Genomic DNA, 22,791 nt, shown 5'->3' on the forward strand with positions numbered 1-22,791 from the left:
GTACCTGGTCCTGTTCTGGGGGGAAAGTTGAGAAACACATAGGAATGAAACACCTACCTGCTGGTGACTCTTAAACCTCCAGCTCCACCTGTTCCCTAACATCCAACTTGTACATCTCACCTCTCACTCACCATCACTATTTGGATGTCTAAGTTGCATCTCAGACCTAACGTGTCCAAAACGTCACCCCCTCTTCTCCTCCCAGCCTCCCCCATCCCAGGAAAGGGCAGCTCCACTGTCTCAGTGCCTTATGCCCCAAACCCTGGTTTTGCCTTGACTCCTTTCCTCTCATATCCCACATCCCAGCCCATCAGCGACTCCTGCTGCCTCTCCTTCAAAGTATATCAGAATCTGACCACTTCTCTCCACTCCCACCCCCGTCCAAGCCACCATCTTTTGCTTGCCTTACTGCAGAAGGCTCCTCACCAGTTCTGGCTTCCTCCGTAATCCTCCTGCCATCTTACCTTTCACAACCTAGGGTGGATGACATCACTTCTTTGCTCCAAGGGCTCCCGCTTCACTCAGTCTCGAAGGCAAAGTCCTTACAGTGATTAATGAGGACCTACTTGTTGCAGCTCTTCCCCACCCTGTCCCCGTCACCACTACCACTTTCTGGCTTCCTCTCACATCCTTCTCTCCCTTCCTCACATTACTCAAGCCCCACTGGCTTCCACGATGTTCCTCAAACATGCTTAGCACACTTATGCCTCAGGGCCTTTGCACGTGCTGTCACCTTTGGCTGGAATGCTCTCCCCTCAGATGTCCACATGACTCCTTCCTTCCCTTCCTCCAGGTCTCTGCATCTTTGTGTCCTATTAGAAACACATCACTGCCCAACCTGTAACAGCAATCCCTGTCCAGCCACACTCCCGAAAACCCACACCTGCTTTGTTTCTTTATCTATTAAATGAACACTGAAGTCTTATTCATTTGTTGACTTTCTCATCCCACTAAAATATGGTAAGCTCCAGAGAGGCAAGGGCTTGATCTGTGTTGTTTATTGCTGTTTCAACAGTGCTTAAATCTGGTCTGAGTAGGTGCTGAGTGAATGGATGCTGAATCCCTGCCTTCAAACAGCTCACATTCCTGGGGGAGGCCCAAGGACTCAGGCAGGTCAGACTGCAGATGCTTCTGGGAAGGGCAAGCATCAGCGGGCACAGCAGAGCATGAAATGAGCAGAAACGAGGGCAGCTGGGCCTCAAAGCGGGGCATAGGCTTACAGGGATTGTGTCTAAAAGATCCATAAAGTGGGACCTCTCAGGGGCAGTCAGGGGCTCCCCAGGAATCACTGCCCTTTCTCTGGCAACTGTCTCTAGTTTTCCTTTGGGCTCCACTGCCTTTCCCACTTCCAATCCCGGAGAGGTAGTGCGAGGGACCCAGACCCCAGCCGACTGCTCACTCACTGCCCCCAGTTCACAGACATTGGTTTGGAGGATGGTCATGTGACCAGTTGGAGCCAATGGGATGGCATGAGACCTCCCACTGAAAAGGGGGAACTTCCTGCTATAACTGGACCTGGGAGGAGGTAAGATGTGGAGGTGGAGTAGCCCCCTGTGCTCACAGAAAAAGCACAGTGCCTGTCTGTGAACGGAGTCAGTGTGGGGGACAGAAGAGCTAAGAGAGAGAAAGAAATGTGATCAAGTGGAGCCCTGGACTTTGGTTACATGGACCAATACATTCTCTTTTTGCTTAAGCAAGTTAGGATTTGGCTTTCTGTCACTTGCAGACATCAATGGAGCATCAGCACACCCACCAGCCCGTGACCATGGGAATGACACTATGTGCACACGTATGAACATATGATGCATGTAGGAGGAGGCAAAACATGGACACACAGTGGATTCAGACACATCCTGGCTGCCTCAAGAGCCTTTGGGAATGACCTACTGGGCTCAGGCTCACCCCTAAGATTTGCGAGGCCCAGGGCCAAAGAACAAAGAGAGGCCCACATACCAAGTGGCTAAATATTTAAATGTTTAAATGTTTTTAAGTCAAGCTAACAAACTGTTATATAAAACATGTGATTTTCTACCTTGGCAAAGATGCCTTCCTAACAGCCTGAAAAGTCAGGTGAGAACGGAGACTTCTCCTACTCAGTGATGTGGGGAGAGAAGGCACCAGCCTCTACACTGCCCCCTCCGCTTTGACCACTGGTTCCACCCTGAACCATAAAGGGCCTTGAACTTTCCATGTGGACACCCCACTTCTTATGTCCAAGCTCTGTCCACACTCCTTGCAAACAGCTGTCTCTTGGTCACCCCTACATAGGGCCTAGGATTGTGACCATGGAAGTGTGTTTCTCCCTCCAGAGGACAGGCCAGGGCAGAGGCTCGTGCAGGCCTAGAGATGGGCACAGAGCCAAGTGGGCAGGAAATTCAGGGTTCTAGATACTTGGAGCAAAGACTAGAAGGGCAAGGCACAGGCTCCTGGTGGGCAAGTCCCCTTGGTCTGACTGACCCCTTGTACTCAGAGGAGACATCAACCAGGGGAGGGTAAGGGCAGCCCCTCCAAAGCACAGGCCCTGGGAAAGAGACCCTCTTGCCTGGACTAAGGGATCCAAAGATACAGGGTGGTTTGAATTGGTCATAATGTATGGTCTTCAGGGTATTTTTCCTCTCCATTGACATCCACCCCTCCTCCCTTACCGCCTCCTAGGAATAGGAGATATTGTATAATGTAGTTATTTCTCCTGAAATTTGTACTTCCCCCAAGAACATCAGAGAATGCCACTTACGGTCTGGGTGAAAGAGCACTCTGGGGGTAGGCTAGTTATTGCCAGGAGTCTGATGGAAGCACCTGGAACACAGGACAGCACAGCCATGTGTGGAAGGTAGGCCCAGCACAGAGGGCATCTCCTGGGTGACCAGGATTCCTCATGGCCAATGCCAAGTGCAAGAGAGGACCTACCATAGGGCACATGGTGCCTTCCTGGTGCTCCTACAGTGGTGGGACTGGAGATCAAGTCTGGGAAGCACTGTTTCATCCCTGCTATTGTCACCCTAGAGTGAATAAACCTAGGGCAGCACTCTGTGTGACTGTGTGTGACATAAACCCCAGAGATAATAAATGCTTCAAAAATTGGAACTCTAGGTTTGTTGGTAAATGGTCCAATTTGGGGACAGTTCTCCTTTTCAGGGCCTGTGCCCCAAGGAGGCCATGCCCTGACCTATAGGCTCACTGTCCATTCATGCTGTTCTTCTGCTCTCTGGGTTTACTGAATGTCTCTCTGACCACTCGTCCCCTTATGAGCAGGTGCTCCCTGAGCATTTTGTAGCCATAGAGACTGGACACCAATATGGAAGAGATGATGATAGTGAGGGACAGCCATCCAGGCCTGGCCACTCCCTCTTGCCCAAACCTGAAGATGTAGGCACCCTGTGAAATCTGTAGGTGTCTCTCATGCTCTACCTCCTCTTTCTGTTTTGAACCTCCTAGCGGTCCTCTGATGTCCCTGGTTTCCAGTCTACTATCTACCGTCTCTACTCTTTCTCTTTTCCTTCTAGGACCTTCTGATTGATGACTTGGTTGAATAACTTTTATGTCTCATTCCCTCCCACTACCCCCTCCAAGAACCTGTCTTTTGCATTTCTTGCTTTTTATAACAATGGTGGGATGGTGATGAGGAGGCCGATGATGATAAATATGTCAGTGTCACGACAGTTATGGTGATGATGACGGTAGGAAAGATGATGGTGATGTAAGTGCTGATGAGGAGGAGGTGATAACAATGTTGATGGTGATAACGGTAATGGTGGTGATGATGTTGATGGTGCTGAGAGGTGATGATGAAGATGCTGATGCCATGACAGTGATGGTGATGTTGGCAAGGATGTGAATGGGGTTGATAAGAATTTTGATGGTATTGATAAGATTGGTCATGATGATGTTAGTGCCATGACTGTAACAGGGATGCGGAGAGCAGGAGTGGTGGTGATGATGCTGGTATTGATGAGATTGGTGATGATGAAGATGTTGCTGTCACTGCAGTGATTCTGATGATGATAGTAGGGGTGATGACGGTGGTGTTGATGTGAAGAGTGGAGGTGATACCACGGCTGACAGTGATAACAGTAACGGTGGTGACACTGCATTGGTTTTGATGGTGGGGACGACAGTGTGATATGATCATGGTGAACACACTGGGCTTCATTCTCCCAGAGGTGCAATGATTAGATCTCACTGCTGGGCGGCAGGAGGCATCAGTCCTGCCCGCCCTTCCCCTATTTCTTCTCCATGGCCTCTCTCCACATCCCTTTTCCTATCCCTTCCATGTGCCTTCCACCCTCTGAGGAGCTTCCTGCCTGGAAGAACACTGCTGCCCCAAAGGGACCAGGGTAGGGTTATAGCAGCAGCAGGCACAGCAGCTTTCTCTCCAGATGTTTCCAGGGCAGCAGCCAACTCTTGTTCTGGCAGCCCTGAGCACACACAGCAGTAATTACATTATTTGTGGCTTCAGTTTTGAATCCATTTTCTGGTCATTTTATAGTAACTCAGTGGTTCACAGTCACTGCAGGAGTCCACAGCCTGAATGCAGCTCCCCCCACCCGCTTTGCATATGGCAATTGTAGTTATAGCAAAAACTATCCCGATCAATTTGTGTCTTAAAAGGAATTGAGCAGCCCAGAGACTAAATGGAGGCAGAGAAGCCTGGGGAGGGCTGGGTCGAGTCCAGGCCCACTCGGTCAGGCTTGGAAGAAAACACAGACGTTCTCTGGGCTGTTGGCTCAGGCACTGCCTGGCAGTCACTGATCTTTTAATTTTCCACAAAACATTTAAAACCAAAGACAATAAGTGAAAGTCCCTGTTAATGGGGAAAGGCCTCCTGGGCCTCATGTGGAGGAAAGGGTTAATTCAACCAGAGCTGGCAGGGCAGGTGGTACCAGGCTCCGTGCCTCTGCGTCCCCTCAACCCACATGGCCCGAGGTGGCTGGATCCAGCTGTGATGAGAACCTCTGCCTAGGGAAAATGAATTATCATTGGGTTAATTAGAATGAGGCCCAAGTTCACCCCTCTGGAAGAGTCCTAATGATGCTCCCGAGGAAAACATTTTTAAAAACCAAAGATCAAAATTAAAAATAAAGATCACAGAACATGGGGTTCCCCGAGGGATGGAGGGTCCCCAATGTGGAGCATGATCCAACAGCAGAAATGCCTCCAGGGTCAGACAGGGGTGCTTCTAACCACAGCAGGGGTCTGTCTTAGGTATATTATCAAAAGGACATTAAGGGAGAGTGACCGTAGAGAGGAGCCACTTACATTTTTTAATTGAGATATAATACAATTCAGTAAAGTGCGTTAATTTTAAGCACAGGATTTTATGAATTTTTACATATAACCGAACTCATGTAACTACTACTTAGATCAAAACATAGAACATTTCCAACACCTAAGAAGGTTCTGTCTTCCCCTTTCCAGTTCATATCCCTCTTCCAGAGGTGATCACTGCTCATTCGCTCAAAAATATGTCTGTGAGCCTCATCTGGGATGGTGTGCGTAGCAAGAGTTGGTTCTGTTTTTATTGCCAATTCAATTCCATTGTATAACTGTACCCCCCACCTATCCATTCTTCTGTTGATGGACCTTTCATTTATTTCCAACTCTTGGCTATTATCAAGAAAGTGGCTAGGAACAACCTTCCAGACATACATTTCACCTTAGTAGATACTTCCAAACAGTTCTCCTGAGAAGTTGAACCAGTTTTCACTCCCACCAGCACTGTGTAGAAAAAATAAACCTCACCTCCTACCTCCCACCTGACCCAGAAAGTCAATTTGAGATAGATCATAGAGTTAACTATGAAAGATAAAACAATAGAGCTTCCAGAAGAGAACATAGGAGAATATCTTCATGACCTTAGGATAGACAAAAACAGAACACAAAAAGCATTGGCCATAATGGAAAATATTGATAAATTGGACTCCTTTAAATGAAAAAGTTTGGTCCTCAAAAGATACTACCAAGAGAGTGAAAAGGCAAGCTCATCTGTAACAGATATATGCAATATGTATATCCAGCAAAGGACACATATCCAGAATACATAAAAGACTCATACAAATCAATATGAAAGTGACAAGCAACTCAATTTTCAAAAGTGGTTGAAAGCCTCCAGAAGGCACTCCAAGAAAGGGAAGCTCCAAATGGTCTATTAGCATCTGAAAAGATGCTCAATATCTCTGGTCATCAGGGAAATACAAAATAAAACCACAGTGAGACATCCGCCACATAAACCACCGAAAATAAAACGAACTTTACCACGAGTTAGCAAAGATGTGGAGCAACTACACTGTCTCGCATTACTGGGGGGAGTGCCAACTGGTACAGCAACTTTGGAAAACTGTTAGGCTGAACATATGCACATTGGATGACCTCACATTTCCACTTCTGGGTATGTATCCAATGAAAAACGTGCACGTTTGTGCGCCAAAAGACATTGATGAGAATGTTCATAGCAGAACTACTCTGTGGCCTTAAATGGAAACAACTCAAATGCTCAACAGTAAGTTTGATTTTTAAAAACTGTGGTCTATTCATATCATGGAACACTACACAACAATGAAGAACAAGAGACTACTGTTACATCCAACAACATAGATGAATCTCACAGATCTACTGTAGGGTGAAAGAAGCAAGACTCAAAAAAGTACACATTGGTATTCTATTCATGTAAAGTTCAAAACCAGGCAAAACTGGTATATGGCGCCAGCAGTCAGAACCGTGATTCTACAGTACGGTAGTGAGGAGGCAAAGGGACGTGCAATCTAGCGGAAGAGATGGACGATAATCACATAATTATACCCACACACCCACACCCACACCCACACCACCAGGGGTCAGGGATGTGAAAAAAAGGTCCAGAGTGTTATAAGATGAAAGCAGGGAGACCTGACCTTGTCCAGGGACTTGCGGAGGGCTCCCCCGAGGACCAGAAGGCTGAGAGGAGGAGTTCTTTAGACAAAGAGGTGGGATGGGGAAAGGGAATTATAAGCAGAGGGAACAGCATGTGCAAAAGCCCTGAGGTGGGAGGAAGCATGGCACCTGAGGATGGCAGGGATGGCTAGAACCCAGAGACTGAGGGAGCCAGTGGCACAGATGTGGCTGGAAGGTCACGTCAGTGCTGGACTAGGTAGGCCCTCCAACAAAAAAGGCACGTGATCTGCTGTAGGATGGGGAGGGGCTGTGGCTTTGGTCACTTGGACCCATCTGGCTGGACTTCCAGAGCTGAGTGTTTCTGTCTCGGGTCTACTCACCCACCGCCAGGCAACGCCACATAGCGTGGGACTGTGAGCCCCTGCTGGAGGAAGTGCCTCAGCAGGCTCTGAAGCTTTGTCCTGGGCTCACTGCCAGGGAAAGTCCCTGTGCTGAGTGGCATGTGCACCACTCAAGAGTCATCTATTCCTTTAGTGAATTTTAGACAAAAGGGACAGAAGACACAACCCAGCCCTTAGGGGGGTGGTGTCCATACGGGCCTCTCTGTTCCGTCTCCGGGCATTTGTTCTGTGTCTTGACCTTTTCACTGAGCAGTTTTGAATGAGGTCAGTCATTTTCTAGCTGGACAAGGCTGGGCAAAGGGTGCCAGCATGGACTCTCAGCAGGGAGATGGAGACCTGACCACACAGTGTTGGCCGCAGTGCATGCTGGGAAAGAGCTAGGAGGATGTGGGCAGGGAGGAGTGCACGTCAGCATGGGGAGAGGAGGGATGGAGTGATGGGCGAAGGACCACTCTAGAAGGCTAACAGGGTGGGGTGCCTCTAGTTTGTGTGCAGGTTGGCCCTGAGGCAGTGGCCTCTAAAATGTCAGTGACAGCTGTGTTCAATGCCAGGAAACCCTCGACCTTCAGCACACAAGGCAAGGAGAAGCAGGGCGGGCGATGCAGGGACCAGCAGTGGGAAAGAGCCTGAAAGTGTGAGGCCCCTGACCTGATGGCTCAGGGAGTGGAGAGCAAGGCAGCCAATGTAATAAGAACAAGTCCAATGGTACTTCATATGTGCCAGGCACTGTCCTAAGCACTTGACAGTGGTGTGCCCATTTTGTAGACGAAAAATGCTGAGGCACTGGGTGTTTTGTGCAAGGTCACACAACTAATATCAGAATGGACAGAGTGCAGTTCCAGGATGTCTGGCCCCAAGCCCACGCTACTCTGCCTTTCTATACTGAGGTGTTAACCCGCAATGGGGTTTTGGAAAACAGAGAGGGCAGCAGGCAGCACCTTGGCAGGTCTGTACCTGAGAGCCCAGGAGACCTTGATTAGCCACTGGGAACCCCTTAGAAAGACAAAGGGCATCTTGTGGATGGGCCTGTCTCCCCAAGATGCATGGATAATGCTGTCAGCTCAGCTGACAAGGATTCTGGGCAATGATGCTCAGCTTCCCATGCCCCATTCTCACACTACTCATTCATTGATTCATTCAATGGTCATTTCATTGAACACTTAATATATACCAGTCTTTTAGGTGCCAGGGCTATATCAGTTAAGAAGAAGGAGCTTTCCTCTCAGCTGTGTTGGAGAGGAGGAGAAAGACATTAAATACACACAATTATTTAACTACAAATTGTGATAAGGGCCTTGAAGAAAAGAAGCAAGGGGCTATGATAGCATACGATAGGAAGGATGACCCTGGGAATGAGATTCCTTAGGTCTGAGGGTTTTTTTTTTAATAGAGTTCCATGGAACTCTAGGGTTCTATGGAAGTTATTTCCAGAGTTATCTAAGACTTTAAGTTAAATTCCAATTACACATATATATGAATGATATTTTTAAAGATAGCAAAAAAAAAGAGCATACTGGTATACTCAAATGTGCTATATATGCCACATTGGAACCTGCTAGCTCATTCAGGTATTGACAAGTTACTTTGTTTTTTTAGTGAGGATCTTAGAATAAAGTTCTTCAGTCCTTTCTGTGCAGTCACTGGAGTTTATTGTAAATGTGTCACTAATGCGAAAGAACAGAGCCCAATATTTCATTTTTGATTTCTTAAAATTCAGGTATGGGGAAAACTATGATTGGATTTACTACAATTATTTTTGTGAATTATGGTTTTCTTGTTATTATGCAGCCAAAAAAAAAATATATGGAAACGTACTGAATGCTGAGGCCAATGTCAGACTTCAAGTGTCATCCACAGCTGGGGTCAAATTGTTGTACCCATAGCAGCAGCTGTTTTTGTTTTCAGTAAGTCTTTTTATGCAAGTAAGTGTCGCATATTTGAACTTCTACATAATCTGTTTTATATATATTATAAATATTGATATACTGGGCAGGAGTCCAATGAAAGAAAAACTAAGTTTGAAAGTGCTGGCTTTGGTTCAGAGGCTTTGGAGAGCTGGGCTGGCCTCCTTACCCACCTCAGGACCCCACCCCTCATACCCCACCCCTTCCCAAGGCCCCCTCATTCCCTCATGGCCTTTGCCTGTGGCCTGGAAACTCCTGATGGACAAACTGCCACTCCCAAGAGATGACACGACCTAAGCGAACTGCGCCAGAGGCTGGTCCTGAAACCAGGCAGAAAAGGCTCTAGGCCCCAAACCCAACCAGAGCTTTGGCACATTTTAAGGACCTTGGACAGCAAACACAGCCTTATCCCTCCCAAGGCCAGAAAGAGAGCAGTGGGGGCGGCCCACTCACCCTTCTTGGTGGCCTCGAAGCTGTCGTGGAAGTGAATCCTCTGGATGTCGTAGGTCAAGGTTGTGTTGGGCAGCAGTGTCCTGTTTCTGTTGATGATGTTGGCAGAAAATCGAAAGGCATGCTCCTCGGCGTTCATGATCTGGGCGTTGGGGCCGTCTGCATACTCAAAGATTCCTCCTGCGAGAGATGGGTAAAATTGTGTGTGCTGGGGAAGGAGGAGGGCTGCCAAGAAAGACGCTTGGTTCAGAAGGCTTTTTGGTTTTTTTTTTTTGCGGTACGCGGGCTTCTCACTGTTGTGGCCTCTCCCATTGTGGAGCACAGACTCCGGACGCGCAGGCTCAGCGGCCATGGCTCACAGGCCTAGCCGTTCCACGGCATGTGGGATCCTCCCGGACCGGGGCATGAACCCGCGTCCCCTGCATCGGCAGGCGGACTCTCAACCACTGTACCACCAGGGAAGCCCGGTTCAGAAGGTTTTATGGGCAAGATTCTTCCCCCAAATGTTCAATAACATGCCAGATTATTCCCATACGTAGACATTGTGTTGGAGCATAAGAAATATGAAAATCCTCCGAGTTCATTTCACTCAGCTAGCAAATTCCTAATAACAGAGACTGACAAACAGAGCGCAAATAAAATGACCAACTTATGAATATTGCTATGAAAATTCTCAATACAGTGCTGGCAAGTAGAATCTACCAGAATATTATTACAAGGATAACATGCCATGACCACAGAGTTGTATTCCAGGAGTATAAGTGTGGTTCAATATAAATGCATCTATGAATATCATTCCATCACATCAACAGTTCAAAGGGAAACAGATATGATCAACTCACAAAATACAGGAAAGCATTTGATAAAATTTGGTGGGAATGTGAGTTGGTACAGCCACTATGGAGAACAGTATGGAGGTTCCTTAAAAAACTAAAAATAGAACTACCATGTGACCCAGCAATCCCACTACTGGGCATATACCCTGAGAACACCATAATTCAAAAAGAGTCATGTACCACAATGTTCATTGCAGCTCTATTTACAATAGCCAGGAGATGGAAACAACCTAAGTGTCCATCGACAGATGAATGGATAAGGAAGATGTGGCACATATATACAATGGAATATCACTCAGCCATAAAAAGAAATGAAATTGAGTTATTTGTAGTGAGGTGGATGGACCTAGAGTCTGTCATACAGAGTGAAGTAAGTCAGAAAGAGAAAAACAAATACCGTATGCTAACACGTATATATGGAATCTAAAAAAAAAAAAAAAAAGGTTCTGAAGAACCTAGGGGCAGGACAGGAATAAAGACACAGATGTAGAGAATGGACCTGAGGACACGGGGAGGGGGAAGGGTAAGCTGGGATGAAGTGAGAGAGTGGCATGGACATATATACACTACCAAATGTAAAATAGATAGCTAGTGGGAAGCAGCCACATAGCACAGGGAGATGAGCTTGGGGCTTTGTGACCACCTAGAGGAGTGGGATAGGGAGGGTGGGAGGGAGACGCAAGAGGGAGGGGATATGGGGATATAGGTGTACGTATAGCTGATCCACTTTGTTATACAGCAGAAACTAACACAACATTGTAAAGCAATTATACTCCAATAAAGATGTTAAAAAAAAGAATGCTTAATAATCTAGCTCTAGAAGAGATACTTCCTTGAAGCATCTTCAGCTCAAATTGGCCTTTAATATCACTAATGGTGAAACATTAGAGGCATTCTCATAAAGGAAAAAAAAAGAGGAGGTGTGTAGAGTCACACCACACCATTAATCAATGAAATAAGAAGGAAAAAGAATTTAGAGGAACATCCCTTGGAAAGAAAAAAATTCTTATTTGCCAATGATATAAATGCCTTCCTAAAAGCTCTTAAAATAATCCCTAAACATGAAAACTAGTAAGAACTAGTAGGAGACTCAAGTTCAATGACCAGTTAGCACAAATTAAGTGTTTCTTTAAACCAGCAACAACCAGTAAAAACTTAATGGCAAAAGGATTTCCTTTACAATATCAACAAAATAGTAAATAACTAATCATGAACCAACTCCAATATTAAAAATGACAAAAACACCTTAAGTGAGAGACATAAAAATAGATTTAAACGAGGAGGCATGTCATGTTCCTGGGTAGGTAGGGTCAAGGGTAGAGGTGTCAGTTTTTCTCCAAATTACTTTTTCAGCTTAATGTAATTCCAATCAGAATCATAGAAGAATATATATATGTGTGTGTGTGTGTATATATATATATATTTTTTTAACTTGATAAAATGACTCTAAAATACATCTGGAAGATTAAACAGGAGACAGCCTAAAAAGAGATGAGAGATGACTTGCACTGCCAGATTTAAAATATACCATAAAGCCAAAATAATTAAAACCATGTCCTAATGGTATATGAGAACACAGTTAGGCCAATAGAACGAGATAAAAGCCCCCAGAAAAAGATTCAAGTAGAGATAAGTATTTAAGACATGATAAAGATGGCTATTTCCAATCAGAAGGTAGAAGATGAATTATTCATTAATTGTGCTGAGACAATTATTCAATTATTTGGGAGAAATTGAAGTTAGATTCCAATCTCAAGCTATATATCAAAAAAAAAAAAAAGTTCCAGATGGAGCAAAGATTAAATGGCAATAAAGTAGGGGAAGGAAGGGGGGCAAATAGCCCTACAAAACTACCTAAAAAGACAATATAGGTGAATATTTTACAATATTGAGGTGGAGGAGGCCTTCCTAGGCATTCCAGTAAAGTCAGAAACCATAGGAGAAAGATTTATAACTCCACAGAAATAATATAAAATGTGTAGATTTCAAAATTTCCATAAACAGAATTAAATAGCAAGCAACAAACTTGGAAATAATATAGGTAACGTATATGGCAGTATAAAGGTTGATGTTCTTATTTTATAAAAAGCACTTAAAACACTTAAAGAAGACAAATGCTCCAATACAAAAATGTGCAAAGGGCAAGGATGGGCATTTCACAAAAGAAAAAAAAATAATACAAAGGAGCTATTAACACATATGAAGAAATGTGCATCCACTCTAATAGTCAAATAAACTCAATTTAAACCAACAGTGAGATACCATTTTTGCCTGTCCCAGCTTTGCCGAGGGTGTTTGGAAACAAACATTTGCTTAACTGTTGGTAGGAGTGGGAACCCATACACCCTCCTTCCTTGATGGTCATTAGAAATGTATCAAAAGCCTTAAAAATGCTCACATCTTGAACTCATATCTTTGGTTTCTAGGAATTGATTCCAACGATGGGCATGCAGCTCATGTGTGAGGAGGCGGATCTAGAGATGCTCAACACCAGAGAAACAGTAAATAAATGGAAATTTGTTACATATTCCCATATAATAGCAAACATGTAATGATTGGGAAGTATCCATGATATATATATATATATATATATATATATATATATATTTTTTTTTTTTTTTTTTTTTTTTTTTTTTTTTTGCGGTACGCGGGCCTCTCACTGTTGTGGCCTCTCCCGTCGCGGAGCACAGGCTCCGGACGCGCAGGCTCAGCGGCCATGGCTCACGGGCCCAGCCGCTCCGCGGCATGTGGGATCTTCCTGGACCGGGGCACGAACCCGTGTCCCCTGCATCGGCAGGTGGACTCTCAACCACTGCGCCACCAGGGAAGCCCCATGATATCTTTTTAAGTGAAAAACAAAAGTTGTAAAGCCGGAGATGCAGTGTGACCCCATGTTAGAAGAGCAAGAATAGAAGGAAGATGAGGGGGGATTCATATCGTTGACAAGAGAAGAGGAGGCATTTCAAAACAACACAAGTGTACAGTCCTATGTAATAGATTTCTTATTTTGTTCTTTCTGCTTATTTTCCCAAAATAAACCTCTATTCTTAAAAAAAATCAACTTAATTGTGGTATTATTTACATGAAGAAATTTCACAAAATTCACTGTTTTAAGTGTACAATGATTTTTAGTAAATTTACTAAATTGTGTGACCATCACCACAATCCAGCTACTGAACATTTCCATCACCCCAATAAGATCCCTGGTGCCCACTTACAGTCAATCATTGTTTTCACCCCCTGTCCTCCGGCCTCAGGCAACCACTAATTTACTTTCTCTTTCTAGAGATTTGTCTTTTCCAGGCACTTCATTTAAATGGAATCATGCAATGTGTGGTCTTCTGCATCTGGCTTCTTTCACTGAGCATAATGCTTCTGAGGCTCATCTATGTTGTAGCACGTATCAGGACATCATTTCTTTTTATTGTTAAATAGTATTACTTTCTATGGACGTACCACATTTTATTTACCCGTTCACCACCAGTTGATGGGTATCTGGGTTGTTAAATTGTTTAAAATTTTTTTTAAAAAACAGTGAATATTTTAAAAAGTAAACAAATAAATCTGCTGCTCTCCCACCCCTGTGGGTATTCCAGCAGGCTTACAGTTTGTAACACATAGTGTGCAAGCATGTGAGTCTGTGTTGGGATGCAGAAACACGCTGAGCACATCTGTAAAACAAGACGAGAAGACTGCATTCCCAAATGTTAAGAGGGGGTCTCTCCGAGTGGGAGGATTACGGATGACTTGAATTTCCTTCTTTGTGCTTTTTCTGTATTTTCAAAAAGTTCTGCAGGGAACATGTGTTATATTTCTAATCAGAAAAGCCATCATGTGATTGTGTGTATGTGTTTAAAGGAAAATAAGTGATCAAAATACCATAAGATCCAGTAATTCCATTTCTATGCATACAAATTTAGAAAAAGTTAGAGTAACACAAACATTTATGTATAAGGATATTCTTGAAATAGCATCTTGAAATAATATTGAAAAAAATAGAAACAACTTGATGTTCAAAAGCAGATTACTCAATATATTAAAACCCATCCATATGGCAGAACAACTTACAGGCATTAACAGTCAGGGTATTGGATGGCAGGATATGGTGTCCGGGATTTGCTTCAAAATAATATGGGGGGGGTGGATGTGAAGGGAATGCAGATAGGGTAGGAAAGGCCATGGGTCGCCGATTGCTGGGGCCAGGTGGTGGGTACACAGGGATTCATTATACCATTCTCCCTAAGTATATATGACAGATGTCCTCCATAATAAAATAGTCTTTAAAATCATAGTATATAAGGCAAAAATAACAAATCGTGGTCATGCAGTCAGAGAAAAGACACATTATTTGCAGATGCTTATTACCATTCTCTTAAAAACTCAAGAGAATCATATCAAAACCTAGTAGAAAGTAAACAGAAAGCTCATCAGGGGACCAGCATATAAAACATATAGAAAAATGTATAGCCTTCCTATAAATCAGCAATAAACAGTGAGGAATTACAAGGGAAAAAAGAGACCCTATTCACAAAAGCAACAACAAAAAAATAAAATACTTTACAATAAATGTGCTATTCCTATATCAAGAAAACTACAAACCTTTACTGGGGGACATAAAAGAAGACTTGAATAAATGGAGAGACATAACTTTCTCCTGGAAGGGAAGGCTCAATATTGTAAAGATGTCAGCTCTCCTCAAATTAATTTACAAATTTAATGCAATTCCAATTAAAATCAAAAAGGACATACCAGAAGGGTGTACACCAAAATGTTAACAGAGGTTCTTTCTATAAAGTAAAAAGATAATGGATTGCTTTTGCTTAGTGCTTTTCCCCCCAAATGTTCTGCACGAAGCTTTGGTAATGAGGAAAAAAGCTTTTAAAAAACGCTCTTAAAACATACTTAATGATACAGGAAATGCTCATCCTGCCTGCCCCCAAAAGCAACAAAATAATATTACAGTATGAAACCTAGTTATCAAATAAAAAGCACATAACTATATTTATAGAAAAAAGACGAAGGATTTATACCATGGTACCAGTGAGTTTCTCTGGGAAGAAGAGGTTTATGGATACTTTTAATCTTGCTCTTTGTAGTTTCTTGATTTTTCCATATTATTTACAATGAATAAGTATTACTTTAAATATTTTAAAACGTAAACTTCAAAAAAAATTCTTCCAAGAAAGGCTGGGGAGAAATCTAGTCATTACAGAGCCCCATCCCAAATGAGGGTCAAAGGTCATGGGACAATGGGCCATTTCCTAGGGCTTCACACATCCTTGCTTGCCTCTCAGAGCTTGGCAGGTGGGGAGGAGAAGAGAGAGGGGGTCTCAAGCCACTGAGACCCAAGTCCAGAGAATACACAATTCAGTCCCATGAATACCCACTGGTCTCTGCCCACTTGTCACTGGGTGCTGGGATAAGAGAAGTCAGTCCTGGGCCTCTGTTCTTAAGAAGGACTTGGCTGACAATAAACAGATGACCATAGATGACCATAACCAGCATGTGCGTTAATCAGCTGTTCCCAACTCAGGTTCCAGAGACCGTCAGGCCTCAGTCCAAACCCTGGCTCTACCCACTGGAGGAAGTTACTCTCTCTGAGACTCAGTTTCTCCATCTGCAAAATGGGGTACACACTTCCAAGGGTTGATTGTTGCGAGGAAGAAAGAAAACAATGTAGCTAAATGCGTGGGACATGGTGAGGACTTAGTAAAGGACAGTTATTAAAGTAGGAGTGAAACAATGCTATTTAGAAAAACAAAATGAATTCTGAGCTTCTACATTCTCGGGCAGGGGTTGACAAACATTTTCTGTAAAGGAGCAGATAGTAAATATTTTTGGCTTTGTGGGCCAGAAGGTCTAATGGACTCTTCCATCGTAGCATGAAAGCAGTATATGTAAACAATGGATGTGGCTATGTTTCAGTAAAGTTTTATTTACAAAAACAGGTGGTGAGCTGGATTTGGCCAGTGGGCTGTAGTCTGTGCCCTCTTCCAGGGGAAGGGCAGCCTTTATCTCAGAGGGAAAAGCACCTTAGGGCCTGGATGGAGAAGATAAGACGATGATAGTACTGAATTGCTGTGCAAAAGAAACAAAGATGAGATGTTGAATTTTTGTGTGGGGAGCATTGGAGAGAAGGGCCCAAGAGAAAGGGAATAGACAGGAAGTGGGCCCAAAAAGAGAGAAAGAAGAGGACAATATACCCCAGGACCACAGGCGGGCGAGGCCACGGCAGGGAGGGCCGTGTTAACACAGTGATGTCTGGTGCTTAGTGCCCAGCGAGCCTGATCTGTGTGCGCTGTCATCTCCCTCCTTACAGGAGCCCCATCATTTAGTAAAGTTGGTCACAGAAAACTGACCTCAGCTTGTGCTCTTTGGGGACAGTGAAGGAAGGTGGGCAGAGTCCAGCATAGGGCAAATCAGCGTAGAAAGAGAACAAGAGGGGCAGGAGGTGGGATGAGAGGGGATGGAAAATTCAGCAGAGAAGGGAGTTGGAACAAGAGGTGATTAGGAGAAACCAGAAGCCCTGGGGCATCTCAGAGATGTTGCTGGGGAGAGGCTGTTCCCCCATCTCTATCCCCCAAACACAGGCAAGGATGGGTCATTTTACTTGAACATTAAGAGCAAGATGATCCCCCAAATTTGAATGTATTGGGACACCCAGGCAGCAAATATTTAGATACAGTGCAGAGGTTCAGAGAGTGGGTTCTGGATGTAGCAGACACGGGTTTGAGTCTTGGTCCCATTCACAGGCTGCCCTTCTCTCTAGAGAACTATTCTCACTTCTTCCCAGGGGGGCAGTGTGTAGCCAGTGACTGAATGATACTGGGGCTCAAAAGGGTGGTCCCCTTGCCTCAGGGTGGGTATAACTCTGTGGTGCAGGTACGCTCCACAGCCCCTCCCAACAGCCCCACCTTGCATCGGACGAAGACCAGATCTTACCCAAGGCTGCATCTTGGTCCATCCCTGTCCCCTTCCCTATCCTGCTTTGCTCACACCCTGACAAGGTTTTCCTAAAGAGCGCTCTTTTATCAACCCCAGGTATCTGAATCCTTGACTCAGGCTCTGCATCTGGGGGACCTGACCTAAGATAGAGGTGATGGTGCTTCAGGGAGAGTATCAACCACACTTACCTTTCAGTTCTTTTGGAGGAAGGGAAGGGCGGCACCGAACCTCATCCATTGAAAAACCTTTGAGGGTTCTTCTACCCTCTCCCTTCTGGGTCCTCTTGCCCCCTTTCTCTTTTTTGAAGAGGGCTCTATAGTTCAGGGAGCTTTGGAAGCTCAGTATCTGATGGGCTGGGGTTCTAATTCAGGCTCCACCCCATGGAAGAAAGGCTGCTTTGGGTCTTGGCTTCTGGAAAGAGCACCCCACACCGCTTTGAAGCAGCTCCCCCATTCAACTGGCTCCTCTCTATTCTCTTCTTTCCCATACATTCCTCATGATCATTATTTAAAGAGGCTAATAAGTAGGTTGGCACCGTTGATTAATGCATAATCTTAATCATGATTGCATAGCGTAATTGGCATTAATTTGAAGAGCTAGTTCATTATGAAAATAATTGTCACTGCTTTCTGCTTTAATAAAATGGAGCAGAGACACCAGGGCCGTTGAGGAAATAGGATTGTGTGTGTGTGTGTGCATGTGTGTGTGCGCACACGCGCTGTGTGATGGGTCCCAGGAGATGTTAGCAGGGGTGGAGCACAGGTGCAGCTGGATCATTTTCTTCCAACAAAATCTTGAGTGCAAGCCCAATGGGTAAAACAAATAACAATAATAACAATAACACAACTGATTATGTGCTGGGGATGATGCTGAATGCTTTCCACCTGCTTCATTTATTACAAGAACCTCTACAACCCCACTAGACAGAAATGATTATGGCCCCATTTTACACAAGAAAAAACGGAGGCCCAGGGAGGTTAAAGAGGTTGTGAAAACTACTATGTGGTAAATTCTCTTCTGCAACCAAAGCCAGCTTGTTAGTGCCAGCTGTTAACTTTTCAGGAGTTGTGAAAGGAGTTACTAAACCACTGGCAGCTTGAAAGCAGCCACAACGAGAATGTTTACACCACAGAAATAAGCAGGTGCTACAAATGAGAGCTTTTTTTTTTTTTCCCCTGGAGAGTGTGATTACCAGCACACCACTGCCCAAGCCCATTTTCATCATCTGGACTCTTAAAGACTGGATGCCACAGTTCCCGAGAAGGCTCTGTAACCCCCAGGGCTCCACCAGGCGCAGCATGAAAACCACTGCTCAGAACTAACTTCATCTACAGACAGCGAAACGCAAGGCCGGGGGTGGGGGAGGAGCGCTCGAACTAGCTGTGCCAACCAGAACCGATTTCCTTCTTGCTCCTTCTACAGTGACATGTTGTCATATGTTTCGAGAAACATTCTGACTGCTCTAAGCATAAACACCCTTTTTTTTTTTTTTGCGGTACGTGGGCCTCTCACTGTTGTGGCCTCTCCCGTTGAGGAGCACAGGCTCCGGACGCGCAGGCTCAGCGGCCATGGCTCAGGGCCCAGCCGCTCCGCAGCATGTGGGATCTTCCCGGACCGGGGCACGAACTCGTGTCCCCTGCATCGGCAGGCGGACTCTCAACCACTGCACCACCAGGGAAGCCCCAACACCCTTATTTTTAAGATTGCTTTTTCTGTCTGGAAATGTGCCCAAACGGTGGCATTGCCCTGCCTCCCAGGTGACCTATGGTGGCCTGTGACCTCAAATATGCGGTGCTGTCCTGCCACGTCTCATCATGAAGAGCAAGGAGGCACCACCCACAGCCCCTGCTGTCCCAACACACATTCCCTCTGGGCAAGTGGCCCTAGAGACCCTCCAGTGCACAGGTCCCAGGGCAGATGCAAGCCGAAGACTGAGTCCCCTGATTAAGCCCATGACCTCATGACTGTCTAGGGCTGGTCTGGAGTCTTGAGATGTTCCTTTCTCTTGAACAACTTTGTGCTCTTGAATTTGGCCCTTGCAAAGGCAGCCCAGCCAGCCCAGCCCCGACTGCAGTGAGCCTGGCAGACTGCGACCAAGCCTGCAACGTGCCACCACCTGTCTGTCTGGCAGCCGAGTCCCAGGAGACATTCACGTTCCCAGCACCAGGCCCAGGCACCGTCAGTCCTCTGGGGCCTAAGTCTGTTCTTTCTTTTCCAGTCTGCTTTGTTCTTTTTCTGAAGTTTCCAAGGTGTCGTAGAGATTGAGACGCTAATCAGTGAGATTGTTGCTAACAGCCTCTTCCCGGGCCACCTCCCTGTCTGCTCTGATCAGGGTTCTCTCTTCTCCCTGCCAGGGCCCCTGCGGCTCTCTGTAGCCTGTGGGTTGGAAGAACCAGGCTCTGCTTTCTACTGCACCTTAGCCGGCTCTTCAGGGCCCCGGCAGTGCCTGGGGACTTGCTTCTGGGCCTATCTGTGCCCTGGTCTCAGCAGAAGGAGATGAGGGGACACAATGGCTGACTTCCCCCACTGGGCATAATAGGTGGTTTACAGAAGGTAAGTAGTGCTCAGTGGAAAAGTGCCAAGGATAGGCTTTCTGAGGTCCTGGGCAAGGGAGAGGAGACAAGGAGTCTCTGTGTCTCCCCTCCTCTGGGTTTGTTGATTCGTTTGTTCGTTCACTCATTCATTCATTCATTCCCCAAGCAGTTTATAGGCTACAACCATGAACAAGGAACCATGAGTCAGAGAGAGATTAAGCATACTCCCAGGCCTTCAGGAGCTCACAGCTTGGAAGAGGAAATGAGAGAAGGGGCACACATAAAATCGCTATGGGTAAAAACTCTCCATGTGATCAGAATGTCTGGAAAGCTGGAGAAGAGGGAGAAGAGGGAGTCATGGATGTCTCCATGGATAAGGCAGCATCTGCCCTGCTCAGAACTGAGTTGTGGAAGGAACATGGCACCGGCGAGGCAGAGAATGGCCGTGGGTAGATTCTTGAGGATGAGGACTTGGGCTAGGGCAGGGCCAGTGGGGAGGGAGTGAAGCAGGGGCCAGGCAGGAGGGGAGCTGCTGGGTTTGCTTCTCTAGGACTGATCTGTGATGAGATGAAGGAGGGAGGTGGGGGCCTGCGAGAGGGAGCATCAAAGAAGACCCTGAAGTCTGGACCAGAATGGGACTGCAGTCAAGCCTGTGGACTCCACAGTCAGGCTGCCTGAATTTGAACTGACCCTGCCATTTCCCAGCTGTGCAAACTTGGGCAAATCCCTTCCCTGCCCTGTGCCTCTGTTTGGTCATCTGAAAACAGGGATATTAGTAGCACTTACAACATAGCTCTATTTTGAGGCTTAAATGGCATAAATCATCGAAGGCACATTGTAAGCCCTCATAAGGGCAAGAAGTTACAATTTTGTAGTGACAGGGAAGCTGGGGCTTTAAATTAAATGGGGGTATGCAGAGAAAGAACAGATCTGAGGAGAGGATTGCAGTCCCGGAGGGCCCCAGGGGAGGGCTCCTGATGGAGTCCCGGAGCCTGATGGCAGTTGTTTTAATTGATCTGATGATACGCGGAGCTTTGTCTGTACAACTCAGGGACGCGCAAGTCAAATATTGCAGAATCCGGGCTTCCCTGGCAGCGCAGTGGTTGAGAGTCCGCCTGCTGAAGCAGGGGACACGGGTTCGTGCCCCGGTCTGGGAAGATCCCACATGCCGCAGAGCGGCTGGGCCCGTGAGCCATGGTCGCTGACCCCGCGAGTCCGGAGCCTGTGCTCTGCAACGGGAGAGGCCACAACAGTGAGAGGCCCGCGTACCGCAAAAAAAAAAAAAAATTGCAGAATCCACCATGTCGGGAGGATGGCTGGAGGCTCCCGTGCTGCCCAGAGACCCTGATGACCGATGGGCTGTCATCAGGTGGAAGCGCAGGAGCCAGGGCTGCTGGGAAGGGGGCTGCTGCGCAGGGGCCCAGGGGCCGTGAGCGCCCTTGCCGGAGGGGCCAAAGGAAAGAAGATCCTGAACCCCGAGTCCCTGGTGGGGCTGTCCCACCTCCTTGATGGGCAGAGCTGTCACACAGCCCACCCCCATGCACACCTGCCCACAGCAGAAAGGCCAGCCATAAGCCTGGCATTCGAGGCCCTTCCCGGGCCAGCCTGACCTCCTCCACGCAGGACACCCTCCACTCACACTGTACTTGTCACCCTCCCTCCCCTTCGTGCCTCTGTGCTTTCGAGTGTGCTCCCCCTCTGCCTGGATCGCCTTCCCTTCTGTTTCCTCCTTCCAAAGCTGGCTTCCATATTTCTCTTCTGAGCCTTGTGTAGCAAACGCTGTCCTCGTGTCCTCCTCCCCCCTCCCCCTCCAGGGGCCGCCTACAGACATTTCCTCTGTGTCCCCCTTGGAATTCGCTGGCGATGGTGCAGCTGTGGTGAGCGAGGGCCGAACACAAGAGCCAGGGAGCTGAGCTCAGCAGAGCCTCAGCTGAGGAGGCAGGGAGCAGGTGGATGAACCCCGGCTTCCTCGCCCCTCAGAGGTGCAATTCCGAGGCACGATCTACCCAGTTTTTCAAAGGGCTGCAGTGGGGCTGAGCCCCAGTTACCCACAGCACAAGCCACCTGCGGACACACCTGCACTGGCTTTCCTCCTTCCCCATCTCACTTTCCTGCTCCATCGCCATACTTCCTGGAATCATCTCCCAGATAAGCTACTCGCGCACCCTAACTTGTTGCAGGATCTGCTTTGGGGAGCTCCCAACTAAGACGCCTTACCTGAGCTCCAAATTCATCCTCTGTACCCACCCTCACCTGTGTTACGTGTCATGTCCCCCACTCCCTCCCTGTTAGGCTGTGGGCATCTGGAGGGTGGAGACACACCTTAGTGGTCCTGGCATCTCTTTCCCGCTCCAGTGTCTAACACTATCTAGCACAGAGAGGATGCTGAGACATGTTTATTAAATAAATACGTCCATAAGTACATGAGTGTGTGCCTGTATACACACACACACACACACACACACACACACTACTTGCTTTTAAAAGCTAATTCCTGTTCAGGACTTTGATACTTAAATGACAAAGCAAAAAGCACACAAATATCCTCCAGACCACCTGCCAGGAAGATGCCCAGCAGGGCGGATACCCAGGTCCTGCAGTTTTCAAGCTCCTGCGTCTCCCCATCTCTGGCCATGATCGGCTCTTACTAGAGGAGGAAGCTGAGGCTGGGGTGCCCTCAGTAGGCAACCTTCCAGGCCCCTGCCCCTTGCAGGGGTAGATAGGGTGCCATGTGCCTGGTGACATGGCTGGATGGCTGTAGAGAAAGGACCTGATTCTGGCTGGGGGTGGACCCTCAAAGCAGCCCTAACCGAAGCTCCTCTCCAAACCCAGGGCCCCGCTCCACAGTGGTGTC

At 46.6% G+C, this 22,791-nt stretch overlaps 1 protein-coding gene across 2 annotated transcripts in view; it reads right to left on the bottom strand.

Annotated features, from left to right (window-relative positions):
* Positions 1-22,791, bottom strand: part of GRIK3 (glutamate ionotropic receptor kainate type subunit 3) — a gene marked incomplete at both ends in the record, with an annotated part of 233,971 nt that overhangs the window by 77,979 nt on the left and 133,201 nt on the right. Inside the window, one exon of one of the 2 annotated variants that reach the window (XM_082614766.1) lies at positions 9,626-9,802. In XM_082614766.1, the coding sequence (XP_082470892.1) occupies positions 9,626-9,802 (177 nt within the window). Of the gene's footprint in view, positions 1-9,625; positions 10,162-22,791 lie in introns of those variants that run through there. The other variant, XM_082614765.1, reaches the window with a different exon arrangement.

The sequence above is a fragment of the Mesoplodon mirus genome (assembly GCF_964341445.2).
Source record: "Mesoplodon mirus genome assembly, chromosome: 3".
NCBI lineage: Eukaryota > Metazoa > Chordata > Mammalia > Artiodactyla > Ziphiidae > Mesoplodon > Mesoplodon mirus.